Source organism: Tenrec ecaudatus, chromosome 2 (assembly GCF_050624435.1).
Source record: "Tenrec ecaudatus isolate mTenEca1 chromosome 2, mTenEca1.hap1, whole genome shotgun sequence".
In the NCBI taxonomy this organism is placed as follows: Eukaryota; Metazoa; Chordata; class Mammalia; order Afrosoricida; family Tenrecidae; genus Tenrec; species Tenrec ecaudatus.
The window spans coordinates 111,264,826-111,286,585 of record NC_134531.1 but is presented as its reverse complement, the minus strand read 5'-3'; the positions used below and the strand labels follow the sequence as shown (position 1 = coordinate 111,286,585).

At 39.8% G+C, this 21,760-nt stretch overlaps 1 protein-coding gene across 2 annotated transcripts in view; it reads right to left on the bottom strand.

Annotated features, from left to right (window-relative positions):
• MAN2A1 (mannosidase alpha class 2A member 1) overlaps positions 1–21,760 on the bottom strand; it is a 209,545-nt gene that overhangs the window by 134,678 nt on the left and 53,107 nt on the right. For both annotated transcript variants that reach the window (XM_075541370.1, XM_075541371.1), the window contains exon 4: positions 17,104–17,275. In XM_075541370.1, coding sequence (XP_075397485.1) covers positions 17,104–17,275 — 172 coding nt within the window. The remainder of the gene's footprint in view (positions 1–17,103; positions 17,276–21,760) is intronic.

Genomic DNA, 21,760 nt, shown 5'->3' with positions numbered 1-21,760 from the left:
TTTCTGCAAGAAAAAGCATCAAATAATTAAGAGTCCTTAAAGAAGTTAAAAATCCTTATAAAGGGCAGACCGTAAAAGGAAGCCACTAACACCTCTTATAATCCAAACTTTCCAAGTGCAAAGAAAACAGAATCATGAGAATAGCTCAGAAAAACAAAACAAAAAGGAAAACCGATGGGATCAGACTCTAGATTATTCCTCAGAAACCATAATGCCATGAAGGCAATGGCTTAGGAAATCTTGACTTCCAGTTTATAAAGCCGGGGTTTATCAAGCACAAAAGGTGCTTAAACAAGGCTGTTACCAATGGATGGCTGCAGACAAGCTCTTTCACTACATTTGTCTTAGTCTTGTCAAGGTATCTTCAAAACAACGTCCAATCAAAACAGAGGCTTCCAAGGAGATCTGCCGGATGAGCGCAATTCAAGTCAGAAAAGTTAGCTCAAGTATTTGGGGGGATTCCCAAAGGGTAATCTTTATTGATAGACTTTTATCAAAGGATACAAGACAACACTGTGGCTTCCAAAGGGGTAATTTTTCTTGACAGACTTTTCTCAAAGGATACAAGACAACCACTGGGGCTTATTAAGAAACGTTAACAAAACTAAAACCTGCATTGGTGAGAAAAAGCAAGGAAATCCGTGCTAAGGTATTTTTTTTTCCAATCACAACAATTTACCTGCTTAATTTTTAGAGGGTAACAAGGGCTGTCTTATGAGAATTACAGTTGGGGACTCCTTACTCCATCAACTGTTCAGCTCTGATCCTACTCCTTCAGACTTCCTGTGTTCTAAAATCTCAAAAGAAAAATTTAATCACAAACTGAGTTCCTCTAGGATACCAAAATCCCTATTTTGACATAATTCTAACTCAAAGAATTATTCAGAGAAGGGTTGGAGAGACGGAAATACCACCATCAGAAGTGTACTGACCTAGGTGGAGCATATGAGAAATAATCACTTCACATTTGGGTACTGTGATATCAAAATATTGAATTTCATATTAAATTGGGGAACACCTACCTACTGAATTGTTTCAATGAAGCACTGGAATCACTATGCCAAAATATTTGGTATCTATGCCAAGACATTTGGAAGACAGCTGACTGGGAGAGATTCATACTTGTACCCATTGCAAAGAAAGATGATCCAAAAGAATGCTCACACTATAGTACAATATCATTGATCTGACGTGCAAAAAAAATTGTGTTGAAGGTCACCAACAACTGTTGCAGCAGGACCTACAAGTTTAGGAAGAATTCATAAGATGTGGAATGCTCACTGCAGATGTCAGATGGATCTTGGTGAGAAGTAGAGAATACTAGAAAGATATGTACTTGTGTTTTATTGACTCTGTCAAGGCATTCACTGTGTGGATCATAACAAACTATGGATAACCTTGAGAAGAATGAGGAATCCGGACACTTCATTGTTCGCATGAGGAGCTTGCACATAGATCAAGAGGCAATTGTGCAAATGGAACATGGGAATAGTGTATGATTTAAAATTAGGAAAGGTATGTGATACGGTGGTATCCTCTCATTAAACTTATTCAGTCTGTATGCTGAACAAATTATCGGAGAAGATGGATTATATGAAGAACGTGGCATCAGGATTGGAAGGAGGATTATCACCAACCTGCAATATATATGTAGATGAAACAGAAATGCTTGCTGATACAGAGCAAGGACTGCAGCCTTCAAAATGGATTACAACTTCAATGTCAAAAAAACCCATATCCTCACAACCAGACCAATAGTTATCATCAGGATAAAAGGAGAAAAAGTTGAAGTTGTCAAGGATTTTGTCCTGCTTGGATTCACAATCAATGCTCATGGAAGCAGCAGTCAAGAGATCAAAAGATGTGTTGCATTATGTAAATCTGCTGCACAAGACCTCTTTAGAGGACTGAAACACAAGGATGTGATTTAAGGACGAAAGTGCACCTGACCCAAGCCATGGCATTTTCCCTTGCTTCATAGGCATGTGGGTGTTGGACAATAAGCAAGACTGAAGAAGTGATGCGTTTGAATTGTGGTGCTGGAGAAGAATATGGGAAGTACCATGGAGTGCTAAAAGGACAAACAGATCTGTCTTGGAAGAAGTATACCAGAGTGCTCCTTAGAGGCAAGAATGGCAAAACTTCATGTTACATACTTTGGACATATTGTCAGGAGAGCCTGTCCCTGGAGAAGGACATCATGTTTGGCAAAATGGAGAAGCAGGGAAAAAAAGAGGAAAGCCCTCAAGCACATGGACGAACACAGCGACTGCAGCAGTGGGCACAGAGGAGGAGCGACTATGAGAATGGCACAGGAGCAGGCAATGTTTCATTCTGTAGTGGCTAGGTCGCTACAGGTCAGAACCATCAATGGCACCTAACAACAACAACGTATCAAAATATTCCTATAATGTGTAGCAATACTTTTTGACTTGCCATCATATATGTTCAGTGTTAAAACCCTAAAACCTGTTGTTGTCAAGTCAATTCCAGCTCAGAAGAACTTAGGAAAGACAGAGTAAAGTTATACCGTCGGGTTCCCAAAAGTGTAAACCAATAAAAAAGCAGACTGCTACATCTTTCTCCCACAGAGCAGATGGTGGGTTTGAACCGTCAATCATTTGGCTACAGCCTAGCATTTAATCCATGCACCAGCAGGGCTTATTTCATAACCATGAGCACCTGTCAATGGGACCATATTGAAAAGAGTGCCATTGCAGATCTAATTAGTGGTGATGAGATCATCAGGGTAGGCGCTTATTCATGACTACTATCCTTGCAGGACGAAACACAGAAGTGTGAAGGCAGAGACATAGAGGAGTGACGAAGGCAGAGATTAAAGTGATGTTACCACAAACCCAGAAACAGCCGGGATCACCAGAAGCTGGAAGAAGGAAGGAGGGGTTCCTCCCGTCTAGCCACTGGAGAGAGCATGGCTCTGCTAACAACCTTGATTTTGCATTTCCTTTTTGTTACTAGCCTCCAGACTTGGGAGAGAATACACTTGTCTTGTTTTAAGGCACCGTTTATGCATCTTGTTCTAGCAGCTCTAGGAAACTAATGGGCTTCAGCACCGCGAAGATGGCATAGGAGTTGGCAACTTTTCCTTCTGATACATAGGGCCACCATGAGTCGGAATGATGGGAAGCAACTAACACCCTGGTTCGATTTCTGCATTGCTAAGGATTCGGTTTTTCATCACCTCTTGAATTTCTCCTGTGCTCACTTCCCCCCAAAACATGCTGAAGGCCACATTTCCTATCTAAAATGTCAGCAGAGAGAAGCTGGTCAAGACCTTGGCGAGTACACAAACTGTTCTAAGTTCCAACGGCTCCGCTGAGCACCAGCCTCCAGAGCAGACACAGATGTAACATAGTAACTGCTGCAGTGTCTCGGCGCAGGCAGGAATGATGAATATGGATACGCCGGGTGCTTGTCAAAGGACATGCTAAGGCTAATGTTCCAGCTGCTTGACTCTGAATAAGGACGCACATTTTGATGTATTATAAACATCATGCAGTATTTAACTGCATTTAGCCAAAAAATTCAAATACGAAGTCTAAAAGTAAAATGAATGTTAGCACCCACGTTATTTTCCAAAGAAAACAAGTGCAGAGAGAAACTGTGCTGATTATTTAAGGGAAAGCAGTTTCATTTAATCCACTGGATATATGTTTAGAACTAGGTATCATGACTATAATTGATTAAATTACTTCGACTCACAAAAATAAAAAATAAAAGGCTAGATGCTGTTTTCATGGATCTCCTTTAGTTAACTAGATTCTCATTTTAAAAGCTTACAGAACTGAATGAGCACTGCTGCCACAGGGGGGAAGAATCAACCAAGTCATTGCTGGAATAGATGATGGGGATCATTTGAGTTATGTTTCTGTTAAGTTCCCACAATCAATTGGTATTCTTCAGAGACAATGAAAGCTTACATGGTACTCTGCTGGAATTAACAGGTTCTGCTCTGCGACAGCTAGCTTGCAAATTTGGGCACAGGCATTTCATCCTTAGACTCTCTTCTTCAAAACAGAAAAACAAGCCATTGCATAAGCATTACACAACTATTCAAAAATTCTATCAATCAGGGCACTTATTACAAGCTCAGAATTTAAAAAAATGAAGCCATAGCTAAAAAAACTATCATCTTTATCACACACCAAAAAACCCAAAAACGGCTATTTTAGGGTGTGTGGGGGCGAGTGGGGCTATTACTACAGCTCCCCAAACAAATGAATGGGAGCGAATAGTTAAAGCTTAAAGGGAAAGAATGCTAATAAACCTTCCAGAAACAAAACTCATTTATACCTTAATAGAGCTCCAAAACAATTTTTTCTTCAAATAAAATAGAACAGGAAGGAACAGGCCTATTCAAAAACATCTCCAAGTTGAGAGAACATCTCCCTAAAGGATTTCAAAAAGGTGATGGTTGATCACTAGGTTGTTGTGTGCAGTCCATGTCTCCACATCTTCCCATCTTCTATCCACATCTGTAATATTATGTTGAATTGTTTGAAATTACCGATTTTGTGTATCAAAAAGAGAGAAATACCAGGAATTTCATGATTCTTCATAAAGAAGGTGGTGAACAAAATAGGAAGGAAAAAAATTAAATACATGCATCCATGTAAAACACGGAGACAGGGACCACCAGACAAAACTGGTGATAATTCTGACAGATACCTTGCAGGTGAAACTTAAGAACTCAACAAGCACTGGCTTACAATTTACGAGAATGAACTATCAGCATGGTGTACCAAATAATTCGGAGGGAACCTAGCCAATAACTCCCAATTTGAAGGCACCAACACAAGGCTGAATCTTGGGGCGGGCAATAATGAGAGTCCCATGCTTCACTCTACAGACATGATGGGGGCCCTTTAAAGGAGCCCTGGTCACTATACACTAGGCCAGTTTCCAAACACAGCCACACCGAAAAAGCAGCAAACCATGGCCATCTTACCAAATAAACAAGCAACAAGCTCGATTTTCTTATGAGACAATGACTGGGCTTTGCCCTCGTTCAGACAGAGCTACATGGCATATTTCGTTTTGCTCTTGTTGTAGCTGTTAGTTGTTGTCATGTAAGCACCAACTCATGGCAACCTCAGGCGTAAAGAACAAACATTGCCTAGGCCTCACAAGTGCAGCACTGTGTGTGTGTCCACTGCTACAGCCTGTCAAGTGGAGCTACCATCCACTTCCAAGAAAGTGAAAGGTTTTCCACTAGAAAAGGAAGAGATTCAAGGTATGTTGCCTGCTTTCTGTTTTGGGACACATGCCAGGGTAGAGTCTTCTTGATCAAAAATGAGTAAAAAGGGGAAAATATTTGAACTTATGGGCTCATGGAAAGAATGTAGAACTAATGAGTCTACGATATCATAAAAGAATAAATAATACTACAAAGAAATCATCAGAGAATGAAAAGGAGGGAAAAAATTGTGAAGACACTCCCAAACTGCACTAAAATCAGCAGTTCTCAACCTGTGGGCTGCAACCCCTTAGGGGGTCGAATGACCCTTTCACGGGGGTAGCAAAATTATAGTTATGAAGTAGGAACGAAAATAATTTCATGATTGGGGATTCCCACAACATGAGGGACTGTATTAAAGGGTCACAGCATTAGGAAAGTTAAGAACCACTGACTAAAATTAACATAAAACTGTAAATAATTAAAGTGTAAAGGCAAAAAAAGAGGTTACCTCGCTGCTGCCAAGGAGTCGATTCTGACTTACAACGACCCTATACGATAGAGGAGAACTGCTCCCTGGGGTTTCCATCTGTGGATCTTTTTAGGTAGGTACAGCCTCATCTTTCTCTCTCAGAGTCGCGGGTGAGCTCAAACTGCTGACCTTGCAATTAGCAACCCAATGAGTAACCCACTATGCCAATAGAGACTAGTTAACCAATAATCAGATAACTGAAGCAACTAAAATAATCAATTAATGGATAATTTATGAATCTCTAGCTATGTAACAGGATAATTTTAACATTTCACAGATAAAACAAAAGAGGGGGAGAATCCTAAAAGCACACAGGCTGAAGAAAAAATAGGTTATCTTTTAGAAAGCATTATATAAGGGGGATTTTTTTATTTAAAGAACATACACATAAATTTTATGGTTAAACATACCTATTAAAAGATGAGGACTCAAGAAGATTTCTGAACTAAAAACTACATAAAGTAGTATCTATGAGAAATATCAAAGTGGTAAATAAAAGTTAAAATATTAAGAACAGCTAAAATTTATTGAGGCCTTAAAATGTCAGACATGGTGGTATGCACTTTACTTGTAATATCTAAATCTTCATAAAAACAGTAATAGTCCAGGCATGTACATATGTAAATATATTTATATATAACCATTAGGGAACTGGATCCATGTGCATATATTTATTTGTTGAGTATTAAAGCAGCAGACGGACATTTGGCTTCCACTCAAATACTCCCTCAACGCAATAACATTTTGTTCCAATAACCCAGCATTACATGATGCTCACCTTCCCTGACACAACTGCTGAAGACAAAACAGGTGCATAAGCGAATGTGGTGAAGAAAGCTGATGATGTAGCTATAAAAAGATATAGCATCTGGGGTCTTTCTTAAAGGGTTGAAGATAAAAAAGCAGCCATCTTGCTAAGAAGCAACAAAGCCCACAAGGAAGAAGCACACCAGCCTGTGTGATCATGAGGTGTTAATGAGATCAGGTATTAGGCATCAAAGACCCAGAACAAAAAAAATCAGTATCACTGTGAATGAAGGGGGGGACGCAGAGTGATGATCTAAAGCCCATCTATAGTCAATTGGATGTCCCCTTACAGAAAGGTCAAAAGGAAGAGATGAGTCAGTCAGGGTGCAGTATAGCACAGATGAAACATACAACTTTCCTCTAGTTCTTAATGCTTCTTTTACCCCCTCCCCACTATAATGAACCCAATTCTACCTTACAAATCCAGCTCTACATTGGTACAGATAAGAACTTGCAACACTGGGAATCCAGGACAGATAAACTCCTCAGGACCAATGAGAGTATTAATACTAGGAGGAGAAGGGGAAGGTTGGGGGAACAAGGGGGAACCGATCATAATGATCTACATATAACCCCCTCCCTGGGGTGGGTAAGCAACAGAAAAGTGGGTGAAGGGAGACAGTGGTTGGTGTAAAACATGAAAAAATTATTTTAATTATAAAGGATTCACGAGGGAGGAAAGGGGTGAGGGGGAAATCAGCTGATATCAAGGGCTCAAGTAGAAGAAAATGTTTTGAAAATGGTAATGGCAACAAGTGTACAAATGTGTTTGACACGATGGCTGGATGTATGAATTGTGCTGAGCTGTAAGAGCCCCCAATAAAATGATTTTAAAAAAATAATAAGTCCTTATATTATCTCCACTGTACAAATGTGAAGAACCTAAGGTCCAGAGAGGTTAAGAAACCTGCCCCAAATCACAAAGTAAACAGAGGCAGCAAGACTTAAATCTATGCAGCCTGGCTCCAGGACCAGGCCTTTTTAATAATCACCCCAGACTGTCCTTAAAGCACGAGGTTGCTATAAGCTGGCACTGACTTGATGACAAGTTTTTTAGATTTTTTTAAATCATTTTATTGGGGGCTCATACAATCCATACATCAATTGTGCAAAGTACATTTATTTGTACATTTGTTGCCCTCATCATTCTCAAAACATTTGCTCTCCATCTATGCCCCTGGATCAACTCATTTTTACCCTCCCTCCCCACTCCCCTTTCCCTCATGAACCCTTAATAATTTATAAATTATTTTGTCATATTTTATACTGTCCAACGTCTCCTTTCACTCACTTTTCTGTTGCCTGTCCCCCAGGGAGGAGGTTATATGTAGATTAAGTTTTTTTTGTTTTTGTTCTGTGTGTGTTTAATCAAAAGAGGCAGTAGAGCCTCGGATAATTCCAAACCAATGAACAACAGTAACAGAATGGCCATGAGATTAGTATTAGCTATTACAAGGATAAAAGATGGCAATTCGCCAATGATTGAAGACACAATATCCAAAGAAAAAGAAATGTCAATCTGAGGAATACACAGACACCCCTGCCCCATAGGAGGTATTTAATAAGAACCTTCTAGATGCATGAACTGATACAGACGTATAATAAACTATAATAAAGAACTATAATCTTAACGAGGCATGAACCCTTATATAATCATTTTAAAAAACAAAAATGAAAACACCTAAGAGTAAGAAGATGCAAACAGGAAAACAGTAAGAAAAAGTAAGTATAGCCATTTCTGATATAAGACCTGTTTTGACTATGAGAATTTGTTAGAGACTGCTGTATCAGAGAACAATTTCTCATTTACTATATTCAATTTCGTCCCTATAAAAGAATAGGCTAATGCAGACAATAGCACTAAACTAAACTGAGGTAAACACAACACAAATACGATTTGTGTTATGAGCCATACCTATCCACATATGGCACCCCATTCGCAGTCTGATTTCAGATATACCCCCTCCTGCACTTCAGAACAGCTCACATGTTATGCCTCTTCTGGTGTTCTCTTCTAAATTCACACGGAATCTTTTTCTAGGTAAAATGACAGTATGTATCATGTTGATTCTGACTGACGGCATCGTTTAAAGATGGAGTGGGAGTGCTCCATAGGATTCTGATGCTGTAAATCTTTATAAAGGTTGACTGTCACATCTTTCGGTGGCATAGTGTGCTGGGGGCTTAAAACCACAGACCTCACTTTGGCCTAGGGCTCCTCATGTCAGCTGGGATCAAACTGTCAAGTGAGAAGGGGATGTTGAACACTTAGTGGCTACCATGCAAAGTTATGACGAGATACCCCAGACAGGTAGCCTTCCCTATCAGAAGGATGAGGGATACTGATGGCACAGTCAAATCAAGAGAGGGTAAAGGGAGCAGACAAGTCAGGAAGAGCACAAGTGGCATATCTGTTAGTAGAAAAACGGAGAGGACCGGAAAATTGGGAAGGGAAAAATTACTAAAAATACTTTTAAGGAGCTGCTGAGGTGAGGGTGGGGCGTGTGTGAATATCCCTGGTCATATGCACCGAATAAGCCACATTGCCTCAAGTTTATGGACACACCCTGGGGACCCAGGTCAAGTGCACTGAATCCTGGATCCTCAAGGAGCACCACTGGCTCCCAAAGTTGTACCAGAGATCCAAACTCCAGAACTCCAGGATGTAAACCAGACTCTAGCTCAAACACACCTATAAACTGATTTGTGCTGGGTCTGATCTGGTTTTCAACATATTCTGGGTTTAAGTATTTATTTTTTTTAATATTTATTATGTTCTATGTATGTATCTTTTTTTCATCAGGGGGAGCCCTCTTGAATTTGTGTATATGTTTTTCAGCATATGAAATTCAGTATTCATGAACCTATAGGGGCAGCATGTAGAATAATGATTCCTACGGGAGGCAGAACTAGCTGGTCACAAATACAAATAGCCATGGTAGAATGCTGAATTAGCAGATACTCATCAAACTGTCTAAACTACAAACATCTTCTATTCAAGTGCCAGTAGAGGGTCCCTGATACTAATCACATATTAAGCCAGAAAGAGAACCTCAAAAAATTCTAAATACAGTTGTATTGCCAAGTCTCTGACTATAAAAACATGGGGATGTTGAAGATTTTTCTCTTAAACTCAAGTTAAAGAGAAAACAATAAATGCAATTATAGAATATTTAGGGAAGAAATGCAATAATGAGAACATTACACTTAAAATGTTAAAGCTAGAACAGTACCGAAAGACAAACACACTGACAGAAATGTGCTCCCTTTTTAAATCAGGGCTTATAGCAAGTTCATTCTGGGCCGACCTAGTGCTGAGAATTTGCATTTTTCATTCAGACATACTAAATCAGAATCTACATGTTATTGAGATGGCTCTCTAGTCATCATCTCTGTAACTCCCACTAAAAGACTTTTTCCTGATGGGTCCACCCTGTCCTGCTGTGAGTTGGTGGTTTGGGGAAAGTCACTGAGTGGATGATGATACAGCTGTGAATGATTGTTAACATGTTTCATTGTGACTGCTATCCTGCCGGGCATAAAATGAGCAGTCTCAGGAATAGGACAGGGCAGAGTTCACCACCATAGATGGAGAAGCACCAGGAGTGGAGTGCATCCTTTATACGGACCCTGATATCCCTCTACATTAAACTCCTTGGTCAAGAAGACAGCTTTGAAACCAAAGGAGGAGCACAGCAGCAGCAGCAGAATGGAAGCCAGAGAGTCAGAAAAAACAGTGGACTCCCAGCCCATAGAGCAAGTAAACTGAGTGCCTTTGGGCGGGAGGCTGGCTTGTAGAGTGTGGTGCCTCCAGGCACTTAATTGGGGGAGCAATGGGTGTGACTAAGAAAAGGCTGCCCTGTCTGAATAAGTCCTGAGTATTTTCTGTGAGCTCTGTGTGGCCAATGCAACCAACAGATTAAACCCAGCTGAAAAGCAGTGCTGTGAGAGCAACAGTTGTGTCAGAAGTGGTAAGAAGGGTGGAAGCAGTTCTGAACTCAGCCTCACAGAAATCAAACTGATAGTGGTGATTCTTTTCCTCAGTGAAGTTAGAGGAGGTCAGAAGTCACTCCACCCCCAAGTCATTCTTTTTCACAGGTGGAAATGCAAATCCTCAGCAGGGGGCTGAGCCAGATGAACTGGTTCAAAGCCTTAATTAAAACAAATGGACTAGGCATTTAGCATTAATGAAAGCACATAGGGGTTAGTAAAGATAAGAGCAAAACAATCAAAACTAAAAACCAGTAAAATTTAAATTGGTTCTTTAGGAGGGGAGTCAAAAGCCAACAAAAATGGTAAAAATTTTAATCAAAATAAAGAAAAAAAATCAGATGCCCAAAGGAAGCAACAAGAAAAGCAAAATAACCATGTATATAAGAAATTTTAAATACTCCATTATCTGAGTAAAGTCTTCATAAAACTGTAAATTCTTTTAGAAAATATGAAGTATTTCTACCCAAGGAGATCAAAATATTTGAACATTTTAACTTCATGAAAGTGACTTACACTAAGTGGTTTCACAGGACAGTTATTTCAGGGAGGCTACAAACTAGTAGAGAGCTAGTAGGATTCAGAAATGCCAGTATGTTTGACTGCATATGTTGAAATACTAACATTAAAATTAAGTTAGGGTAATGTACATAGCATTTTAGAACTTCAGCTCGTCTTGAGAAACTTAAGGGATACCTTGACAAACCTGGATGGATCACTACGAAAGAGCTGATGTCAGAAGAATGGCTGGCCCCTTCAGATGTGGCAGTTACTGATGGTCGTTCACCCCAGTATCTAGGGCCTACCCCACTCAAGGGCCCAGCCAGGCCAGTAAGCATTTAAGCATGATGTAAGGCTTTCTGCTCCCTTAGAGAGTTACAGTCTTGGAAACTCAAAGGGACAATTTTACCTTGTGAAGCTCACAATGAGGGGGCGCCAACAAAATGATAGTGATCAACAAAACAAACTGTTACGATAATGAAGGAAAATCAACTACCTTTCATTATTTATGTCAGTTCACATCAAAATCCACAGAAATTTTTTGGATAAAGTAAGGGGCCCTACACGGGACAGCACCTGAGACACAATGGGGGATGGGCGACTGAGCTGACCCCGCCACACTGAGGCAAACACTGGGGGCGTGCAATGGAGCAGCGGAGGAAGCAGAGCAAAGGGAGCCCGAGGGAGTATAAAGGATGGTCTTCCAGGCCAGGACGTGGCGCCTCACAAGCTACACCTAGAAAACACTCCTAAAGGCCAACGAAAGGACCTTGAAATACTAGCAATTTTTCTTTTAATATTTGCTATCTTTTTGTTTAGTCTTTTTTAAATTTGTTTTGTTTTTTACCTTGTAAATTTTGTATGTTAGTGGCTTTTCTGCTTATCAGCGTGTCGATGTTGCTTCTGTCAAAGCCATGTTCTTATGGGCCACTTGGGCGCAGTCAAAGTCATATCCATTTGTATGTACATATTACTATGTCAGCAGGTCCACCTAGACAAGATAGGCTGGACAAATAATGAGAGAAGAAAACAACAGGACCAACGGTCCTGGAGGGACATGAGAGCGTAGGAGGTACGGGAAGGGAGGAGGTGTCGCCCAACACAGGGACAAGGGAACAGTGAGTGGTTCAAAACCAGAGGAGGGAGGGGAGGGGAGGACTGGAAGGGAGTGACCAAGAGCAAGGTAACTGAGAGGAACTACTGAATCCAGAATGAAGGCTAAACATGGTAATGGGTCGGGAGGAAAGCAAAAGGAAATAAGAGGAAAGGAGTAGGAGGCAAAGTGCATACAGAGAAGCCTAAATACAGACATGTACATATGTAAATATATTTATGATTATGGGGGCAATAGATTTATATGCTTATATTTATAGGTTCAGTAGTAGGGTAGCAGATGGACATTGGGCCTCCTCATGCATAATCCCCCAATACAATAGCACCTCGCCCTGCTAAGCAGCCATTGCAGGATACCCATCTTCCCGACATGATCACTGAAGACAGCCGTGTGTGTAAGCAAATGTGGTGAAGAAAGCTGATGGTGCCCGAATATCAAAAAAAGATACAGCGTCTGGGGTCTTAAAGGCCTTAAAGGCTTGAAAGCAAACAAGCGGCCATCTAGCCCAGAAGCAACCGAGCCCACACGGAAGCAGCACACCAACATAGGTGACCATGAAGGACAGAGGAGACCAGGTCTCCAACAACAAAGGTGGGGTGGTGGTGAGAATCACATCACCGTGAAAGAGGGGGAGTGCATGATGGGGACCCAATGGCCACCTGTAGACAGCTGGACACCCCTTCCAGAGGGGTAGTGAGGAGGAGATGGGCCACTCAGGGTTCAGTGTAGCAACAATGAAACTCAAAACCTTCCTCTAGTTCCTGAACGCTTCCTCCCCTCCCAATCATCATTACCCCAATTCTTCCTTGCCTTGCGGACCTGGTTATACCAGAGGATGTACAGCGGTGCAGTGGGGATCTGGAGGCACAGGGAATCTAGGACAGACGAACCCTTCAACACCAGTGGTGGGAGTGGAGACACCAGGAGGGAAGGGCATGTAGAAAGGGAGAACCGATCTCGGAGATCTATGTGTAACCTCCTCTCTGGGAGATGGGCAAGGGGGAGGCGGGTGAGGGGAGACGCCGGGGAGTGTAAGATAAGATATAATAATTATTTATAAACTATCAAGGGACCAGGGGTGGGATCGGAGAGGGAGGGGGATGGGGGAAAAAAAAAGGGAAACCGAGCTGATTCTAGGAACCCAAGTGGAAGGTGAATTATGAGAGGGACGAGTGCAACGAATGTATAAGGGTGCTTTGCTCAATTGATGTATGTACAGATTGTGATAAGAGCCTTATGAACCCCAATAAAAAGATTTTTTAAAAAAAGTTGTGGGAAAACAAAACAAAAAAAAGGGGAGAGTTTAATCAATACTAAAAATATTTTGTAAAATAAATGTCATTCATTAAAATAATATTTCAATAAAGAAAGACAAGGGTAAGATTTGCACTATTAATGAACTATCTCACAAATGTCCAATAATTAAAATGCAATGGTACAGTCAAAAAACAAAATGATGTGAAACAGTAAGAAATGCCAAATGAAATAGGACCACAAACCTCATGTGTATGTAAAATAAAGACCACATGTCAAATTAGTACAAAAGGATAGACTATGTAATCCTTAGAGTACCAACACTGATAGAGAATAAGAATACTATGACGTATAATTTAATATTTAGCTTGTTGGGAATCCAAAATCTAACAGCAGCCTTGCTTGAAATAAAAAATCCTTTTAAGCTTAGTCAGTATTTTCACACAGAATAGCGGTAAGCAAGGAAATTAAGGTAAGTAGCCAGGCACAAAGTATCCTCTGTTTAGCATCATGCTTCACTGCGTATCTAAATGGAGAATATTTGTGCCGGGCTAAAAAAAGTTTTCTTTCTTTCTTTTTTGAGCTCTACAGAAAGTATCCCCCATTTAGGTCAGCAATGAAGCTTCAAGGCAGTCTGATAACCCTTGATAAAATATAGATACAGATCATTTGGTATAATCATTGTAAAATGTGCTTTTTGTTACATTGTTTGGGTTATCAATTTTTTCCTTTGATAATTAGTAAAACCTGCTTTCTTGTAACATCAGTTAGGTTTTGTCACATTGCTTGATTTTCACTGGATTTTTTTAAAGCAGTTTCCCCAGTACTTCCTTCTGTCTCACGCTTGCAGAATAAACTTTCACGAATCAATCTAGTCTCTCTGCCTCTGGCTGAAACAGGCGATCCCTGACTGTCACACAACACACTGTGTAAGGACACAGTCTGGGGCAACATACCCTGAACTGGAAATAACAAAACAGGCCCAATGACTCTGGACAAGCCAGTGTCCTCATCTGTAACCGAACACAAACATTTTACCTACTCCAAAGGGTCACTGCAAAGACCATTAGCTAGCATTTATAAAGCACCGTATATACACGTAGATAAGCCAAGTGTTTCAGCACATTTCTAATGTCGTTTTTGTGGTAAAATTAGATGCCTTGGCTGATATTCGAGTCTGCTTATACTCAAGTATATGCAGTAGTTACAATATGTGTACTTAAAGAAATACAAGGTGTAAGAGGCCTGGTAGGGATTCAGCAAGGGCAATGTAATAGAGAGATATTACTGAAACCCAAATGAAGGCTGAGCATAATAGTGGGACAAGAGGAAAGTAAAAGGAAATAGAGGAAAGAAGTTGGTGACAAAGGGTATTTATAGAGGTCTAAAGACTGGAATATACATATGTAAATATATTTATATAAGAGTGTGGAGAAACAGAGCTAAGTGCATATATTTATAGGTTTAGTATTAATGCAGCAGATGAACATTGGGCCTCCATTCAAGCACTTACTCAATGCAAGAACACATCATTCTATTAAACTGGCATTCCAGGATGCACACCTTCCTGACACGATCGCTGAAGACAAATGTGTGCATAAGCAAATGTGGTGAAGAAAGCTGATGGTGCCCAGCTATCAAAAGATACAATGTCTGGGGTCTTAAAGCTCGAAGATAAACAAGCGGCAACCTAGCTGAGCAGCATAAAAGCCTACATGGAAGAAGCACATCAGCCTGTCTGACCACGAGGTGTAGAAGTAACCAGTTATCAGACATCAAAGAACTAAAAATCTTATCAGTGGGTGCCTACCTCCCTGATACGATCACTGAAGACAAACATGTGCATAAGAAAATGTAGTGAAGAAAGCTAATGGTGCCCGGCTATCAAAAGATATAGCGTCTGGGGGCTTAAAGGCTTGAAGATAAACAATTGGCCATCTAGTTCAGACGCAACAAAGCCCACATGGAAGAAGCACACCAGCCTATGTGGCCATGGGCTGTTGAAGGGATCAGGTATCAAGCATCAAAAAACAAAAAAAATCATATCATTGTAAATGTGGGTGAGTGCAGCGTGGAGACACAAAGCCCATCGGTAGGCTACTAGACACCCCCTGACTGTAGGGTTGTGGGAAGAAGAAGAATCAGGCAGGGTGCAGGGTAGCAATGATGAAACACATAGCTTTCCTCTAGTTCTTAAATGCTTCCTCCCAGCCCACCCCCAACTATCATGATCCCAATTCTACCTTACAAATATGGCTAGTCCAGAGGATGTACACTGGTACAGATAGCAATAGAAACACAAGGAATCCAGGACAGATGACTCCTTCAGTACCTGTGGTGAGAGTTGTGATGCCTGGAGGGTGAAGGGAATGTGGGGTAGAAAGGGAGAACCGATTACAAGAATCTATCTATAGTCTCCTCCCTGGGGGATAGACAGCAGAGGACTGGGGGAGATGTCAGTGTAACATATGACAAAATAATAATTTATAAATGATGAAGGGTTCATAAGGGGGGGGAGAAGGGAGGGAGGGGGAAAATGAGCAGCCGATATTAAGGGCTCAAGTAGAAGGCAAATATGGATTGAGATAAGAATTGTACTAGCCCCCAATAAAATGATTTAAAAAAATATATACAAGTAAGTAACTTATGTTAAGGTAACTCTCAACTCCTAGAAATAAAGAAACTAGTGAACACAACACCTCTATCACACCATATAAACAAATTAATTTAGATTTTTTTTAAATGAATGACTAAAAAAATGAAACTAGGAGAAAATAAACTATGTGGTTTATCTATAATCAGTAATGACTTTGCTAAATATAAAAAGGTAATAAAAAATTAGATTAAACTATAAAATTTGAAAAATCCCATATATCTAGCATTGTGAATTAAAAATAAAATGAAAATTGAAAGCAATAAGGTTGATATAATTCTGTAAGTCAATTAAACCATATAATCAAGGAAATTCACATACTCAGAAACTGTCATGTATGATAAAAATACATATTATAATTAAAAATGCAAATTAAAATCTTTTTTTCCCCCAATTATGAATTTTATTTGTTGTTGTTTTTTTACATTTTATTAGGGGCTCATACATCTCTTATCACAATCCATACATATACATACATCAATTATATAAAGCACATCCATACATTCTTTGCCCTAATCATTTTCAAAGCATTTGCATCAGGTCCTCTTTTTTCCCCCTCCCTCCCCGCTACCCCCTCCCTCTTGAGCCCTTGATAATTTATAGATTGTTATTTTGTCATATTTTTCCCTATCCGGAGTCTCCCTCCCCCCCCTTCCCTGCATTTTTTTTTTAACCATCACATAGGCCATTTAGAAAATTATAATGTTGGCTATCAGATAGAGATATCTGTATGTGGCTATATGGGAAGGTACAATATACTGAAACAACTTGCAGGGATCATTTTAGAAACATAATTCAGGAAAAAATTTTTTAACTATTGAGCCCCTTGCGTCTAGTGGTTTTATACTTCTATGACAAAGTTGCCAAGATTTTGCTGGAAACATTTCTAATTACTTCTTGTGCATCAAAATCAAGGAAGAAGAAATGTGATAAGAAATATGTTAAGTTTCAGATATAATGTTAAGAATTTTCAATTACTGAAAAATCCAACACTTGTTGAACAGAATAATTAATCTATTACAAAATGTCAAAAAGAAAAAAGTTTTAAAACAAACCTTTTAACAGCATCTTTCTTCTGAATATCTATTATATCCCACCACTTTGAAAAGTAAGATATCTCAGACCATATAAATTTCCTCCTGGAGTCTTCTTTCAGCTTTATGACCATATTATTTAAAATATACTGAGTCTTGTCTCTAAAGTAGTCATCGAAAGTCTTCAACCAACCTAAATCAAGACACAAATACACCACAAAGGTCTGATTTGATTTCAATACAGTCAAATTTCATTGCATTATTTTTGGATTCTCTTAGATTTTTTTTCAGTCACATAAAGACATATTTTAAAAATCTAACAAATGTTTTCAATTAATGAAACCCAATCTGAGTTGACAAGAGACTCAAAAGGCATTTTTAAAGAATAAAATGATAAAAATATTCTGAAAACTACAAATTCAAATAAGAAATGTAAAATATATGTACATAATAAAAGAAATGTTAAAAAATGTGTAAGATAGCCAAAAAGGATTTCTGTATGCCTGGGATCATGACAGGGGCCCTGGAAGGGCAGTTAGGTCAGCAGTATGCACTCACTCCAAGGAAGAGCACCATGATGGGGCCTCTTCTGTCAACATTTACAACCTTGGAAGCCTGTGGTGCAAGCTGCAGTTCTACACTGTCCCAGAAGGCCACTATGAGTTAGAATTAACTCACCAGCAATGGGTACAATAACTAGAGTATGCAATTCTATAAATTGTAATATTACCTCCAGTTTTTAATCTTAAAAATCTGAACTAGTTGACAAACTTGTTCTCATAATATAGCATCAATATTCTATCTTCTGATGCACATCTACAAGCTCCATCCCATTAAATCAGTTAAAAGAAAAAGAATAAACTGTATCTAAAAGCTAGCATCAGAGTAATAGGCAATTACAGCGCTGTCAGGGGTATTGAAAAGTAGAGTTCTGCCAATAGGCAATAGTTCCAAAAGTTGTTTATGATCCCTGTGTTTAGAAGTGCACATGAAACTTGTCAAACAAAACTCTACATGTATCTATGTAAAGTTGGTTTTCAGAAGTAAAAGTACATGTATTGATAGTTTGGTTCTCTGACTTTTTCTACAAAATTCAACTGAAAATTTCATTAGAAGATATTGGTAATTTGACCAGGAAAAAATGTTTTGCTAGACTCAATGCCAAACACAGTGTCACACAGTAGATAAAGCAAGACAAAGAGAGGTCAAGGCAAAAATGCTACAATTACGATTCCCACCTACTGGTGGTAGACAAATGGATTCCCTGGAGAATCTCTGGTTTTCATCTAAGGAGTCATGGATGGATGGAGTGTCTACTTAGTCAAACAATAGAACTACATGGAGTTTTTTATCTGTCCCACTTTTAAATTAACAGTCAATGCATGTTATACTTGAATTAACAGTCAATGCATATTATACTCGTTGACAAAAAGTGAATAAATGTACTAAAAGGTGTGCAGAGAAAAACTATTAGCAAAGCAAAAATGAGCACATGAAAAAGGGTGATGTCACCACTTTAAATGAATTCATCCTTTTTGCTTCAACTAAAATATCCATTCATTCATTCCACAAATAATTTATTGAGCAGCAAAATGTTGGGTCAGTCTTGGAATATCAACCACAAAGGTTGGTGCTTCAAACCCAACCAACTGCTCCACTGGAGAAATATGAAGCTATCTGTTCAACTTGATGGCAGCTGAGTTACAACGTGGCAGGTTCATGACCTCTGAGGTCAAGTGAAAATACAATACAAAATATCTGTGTTAATCTGGGAACACTAGAGAAATAAATCCAGGGAGACGCATATGGGAATAAGAAAGCTTTATATATAAGAGCAATTGAATATTGAGAAAACATCCCAGCCCAGTCCTTAAGTCTAATATTAGCCCATATGTCCTCTGATAGTCTGGGTACTTTAGAGAAACAACTCTACAGAAACTCATGTATGAGAGAGAGTTTTATGTAAAGGTTAAGTACACATCAAGAAAACATCCCAACCCAGTGCTGCCCAAACCCACAAGTACAACATTAACCCATTAACCCGTATGTCCAACACCAATCCACAAAGTCCTCCTCCATCTCACAAAACAGACTCAATGAAGCCGACTGCAGGAGGAAAGCTGAGTCAGTGAATATGTAAACATCTCCGCGTTGGCAGGGGTCTCCACAAGGGTGCTCCAGCACCCAGGGCTGCATCAGAGTAAGTCCATGTGGCTTCTCCTCGGGGATGTCTTGAAGGAAATGAGCCTTGCCAACTAAAGCAGGGACCTGGCTGGCTAAGGCAGCTGCACCGACCATCAGAAAGCAAGAAACCCAAGAACTCAATAGGCGAGGCTCACCGAGCCATTTATCTCTCTTCCCTTCAATTAACTCCACATGTGTTTATAGGCCAGGTTGGCACAATAAATTAACTACCTCATATCGGATACCAACTATAAATTCCTCTTCAGACTCACAAAACACATGCAATAAAGCCGAATGCAGGAAGAATACAGGGCAGTAGGAGGATAGTCTTGTGGATCCAGTGATGGTGGAAGCATCTCAACAATGGTGTGGGTCTCCACATGGCCCCTCCAGGTCCAGGGCTCTCACCGCCATCAGCATAGCCCCATGTGTCTTGTCAGTATAGAGTCTCTCAGGAGTCAGAGTAGACACTGTGTCTCCCGCCTCCAAGAATGAAATACAGGAGTTCCCAAAGTCCCCAGGAGAAGGCCATGCCCGCACACAGAGGTGTCATTGGCTTATATCCTGATTGTCAGGCTAGACTCCACCCCTACACTCTGAACCCTCAAAGTGATATCAGATTATGTAACTACCACAATGTCCCCTCTTGGGGCTTTCTTGGCATTGGAGCATTTTTAAACTGGTTTGGGTAAAAGTTGGTTGCTATTTTCCCCCAAGTGGATTCCGACTCTCCATGACCTATCGAACAGAAAGCTGTCCCATGGGATTTCCAAGGCTGAGATCATTCTGGAAACAAAATGTCAGATCTTTTCTTCCACAGAAGGACTGGTATGTTTGATGCACAGACAACTGCGTGCTTAGCCACTATCCTACTAGGGCTCCACAGTCAAAGAATGCTTCCCTTGGATAACTTTTTAACCTTTAAAGAAAAAAAGACTGTCCTATATATAACTACAATAAACTGTTCATAAAAAATTATTGTATAACTAGCCATGTGGGAAGATCCCTCAAGAGCAGTTGGGGAAGGGAGACAGCGGTCGGTGTGAGAGATGAAGATAATAACAATGTACAATCTGTCAGGGGTTCCGAGGGTGGGGAGGAGAGGGGGGAGGAATAAAAGCTGGTACTGAGAGCTCAATAGAAAGTAAATGTCTAGAAGAGAATGAGGGCAACATGTGTACCAACATGTCTGATTAAATTGATGTATGGATTGTGATAAGAGTTGTACAAGCCCCCAATAAAATTATTTTTTAAAAAGTAAGAAGGAGCAATAGGCTTACTTCACAAAGACCCCTAACCTTGAGTCTTGCCTTAAGGAATAGAGCCAGGCTCCATATCTGCATTCCCAGGGGCAAGCAAACAAAAGGCAATCCACCGTAAACCCAGGATGCTCCAAGTTCCTGCTGACCATTCCAAAGCTTACAAATGTCAAGTGCTCAGACTGAATGTGAGCTGTAATAAATAGAAGAGCACTGAATAAAGATTAACTATCAGCAGCAGTCTTTATAAGGGGAGAGAGAAGCACTGAAGGTGACAATTCATTTGAAACATTTAAATAAGGGTAGTCTCTGAGAAAGGGCAGATCTTTGCAGATGACTTCCTTTTAAGTCAGTTCTGACTTTAATTTTAGTCTAACAGGGATCCTGACCTAGAGCATATGCATCTCTCTCTGTTAAGTACAGAGAAGAGCATATAAAAGGTCCTGTCCCCCTTTTTTTTCTGGACTACATATTCCAGTCCACTTACCTAATAAAACATACACCCTTTTATTCTTCAGAATCTATATCTGAAGGGTGAGCATCCTATACATAACCCTTCAGAAACAGTAAGAGGAGTAATGGTTCCTGAGAGTATAGGAAGGCGGGCCAGGGGGAGCTGATAGCATTGATGATTGTAATCCCACTCAATGGGATTAACAGAACTGTGTGTAAATGGATATGCTGGACTGTGTAAGATACGGAGTGCGCATGTGTGTGTACACACACACACACACACACACACACACCTATTATTTTTAAAAAAGTAAGGATTCCTAGGGGATATGGTGGGAGAGGAAGGGGACCAAGGGGAGCTGATATCAAGGAGTTCAAGAAAAAAGGAAAATGGTTGAAATTGATTGTGGTAGCAACTACAATCCTACTTGATATGAATGAACTACAAAATGACATGGTATCTGTAAAAGATCCCAATAAAATGATTAAAAATTTTTTAAAATTAAAAATAACTAAACCTATATCATAAATTCATTCATTATTGTATTCATTCAACAGCTTAAATTAAATCTTACACATAAGCTTTTGATAGCTTTGGGTTCAAATAATCCATCAATATCATTATGAGCACAAGAGAGTACAAGTCTAAAGTGCACTTGATTCCATCAAAAGTCTTTTGAGTCTCTGCTCAGAGACTCAAAACCCATTGGTACACAATGGGACATCCCTCACAGAAGGGTCACAAGGAAGGGATGAGTCAAATAGGGCACAGTATAGCTACA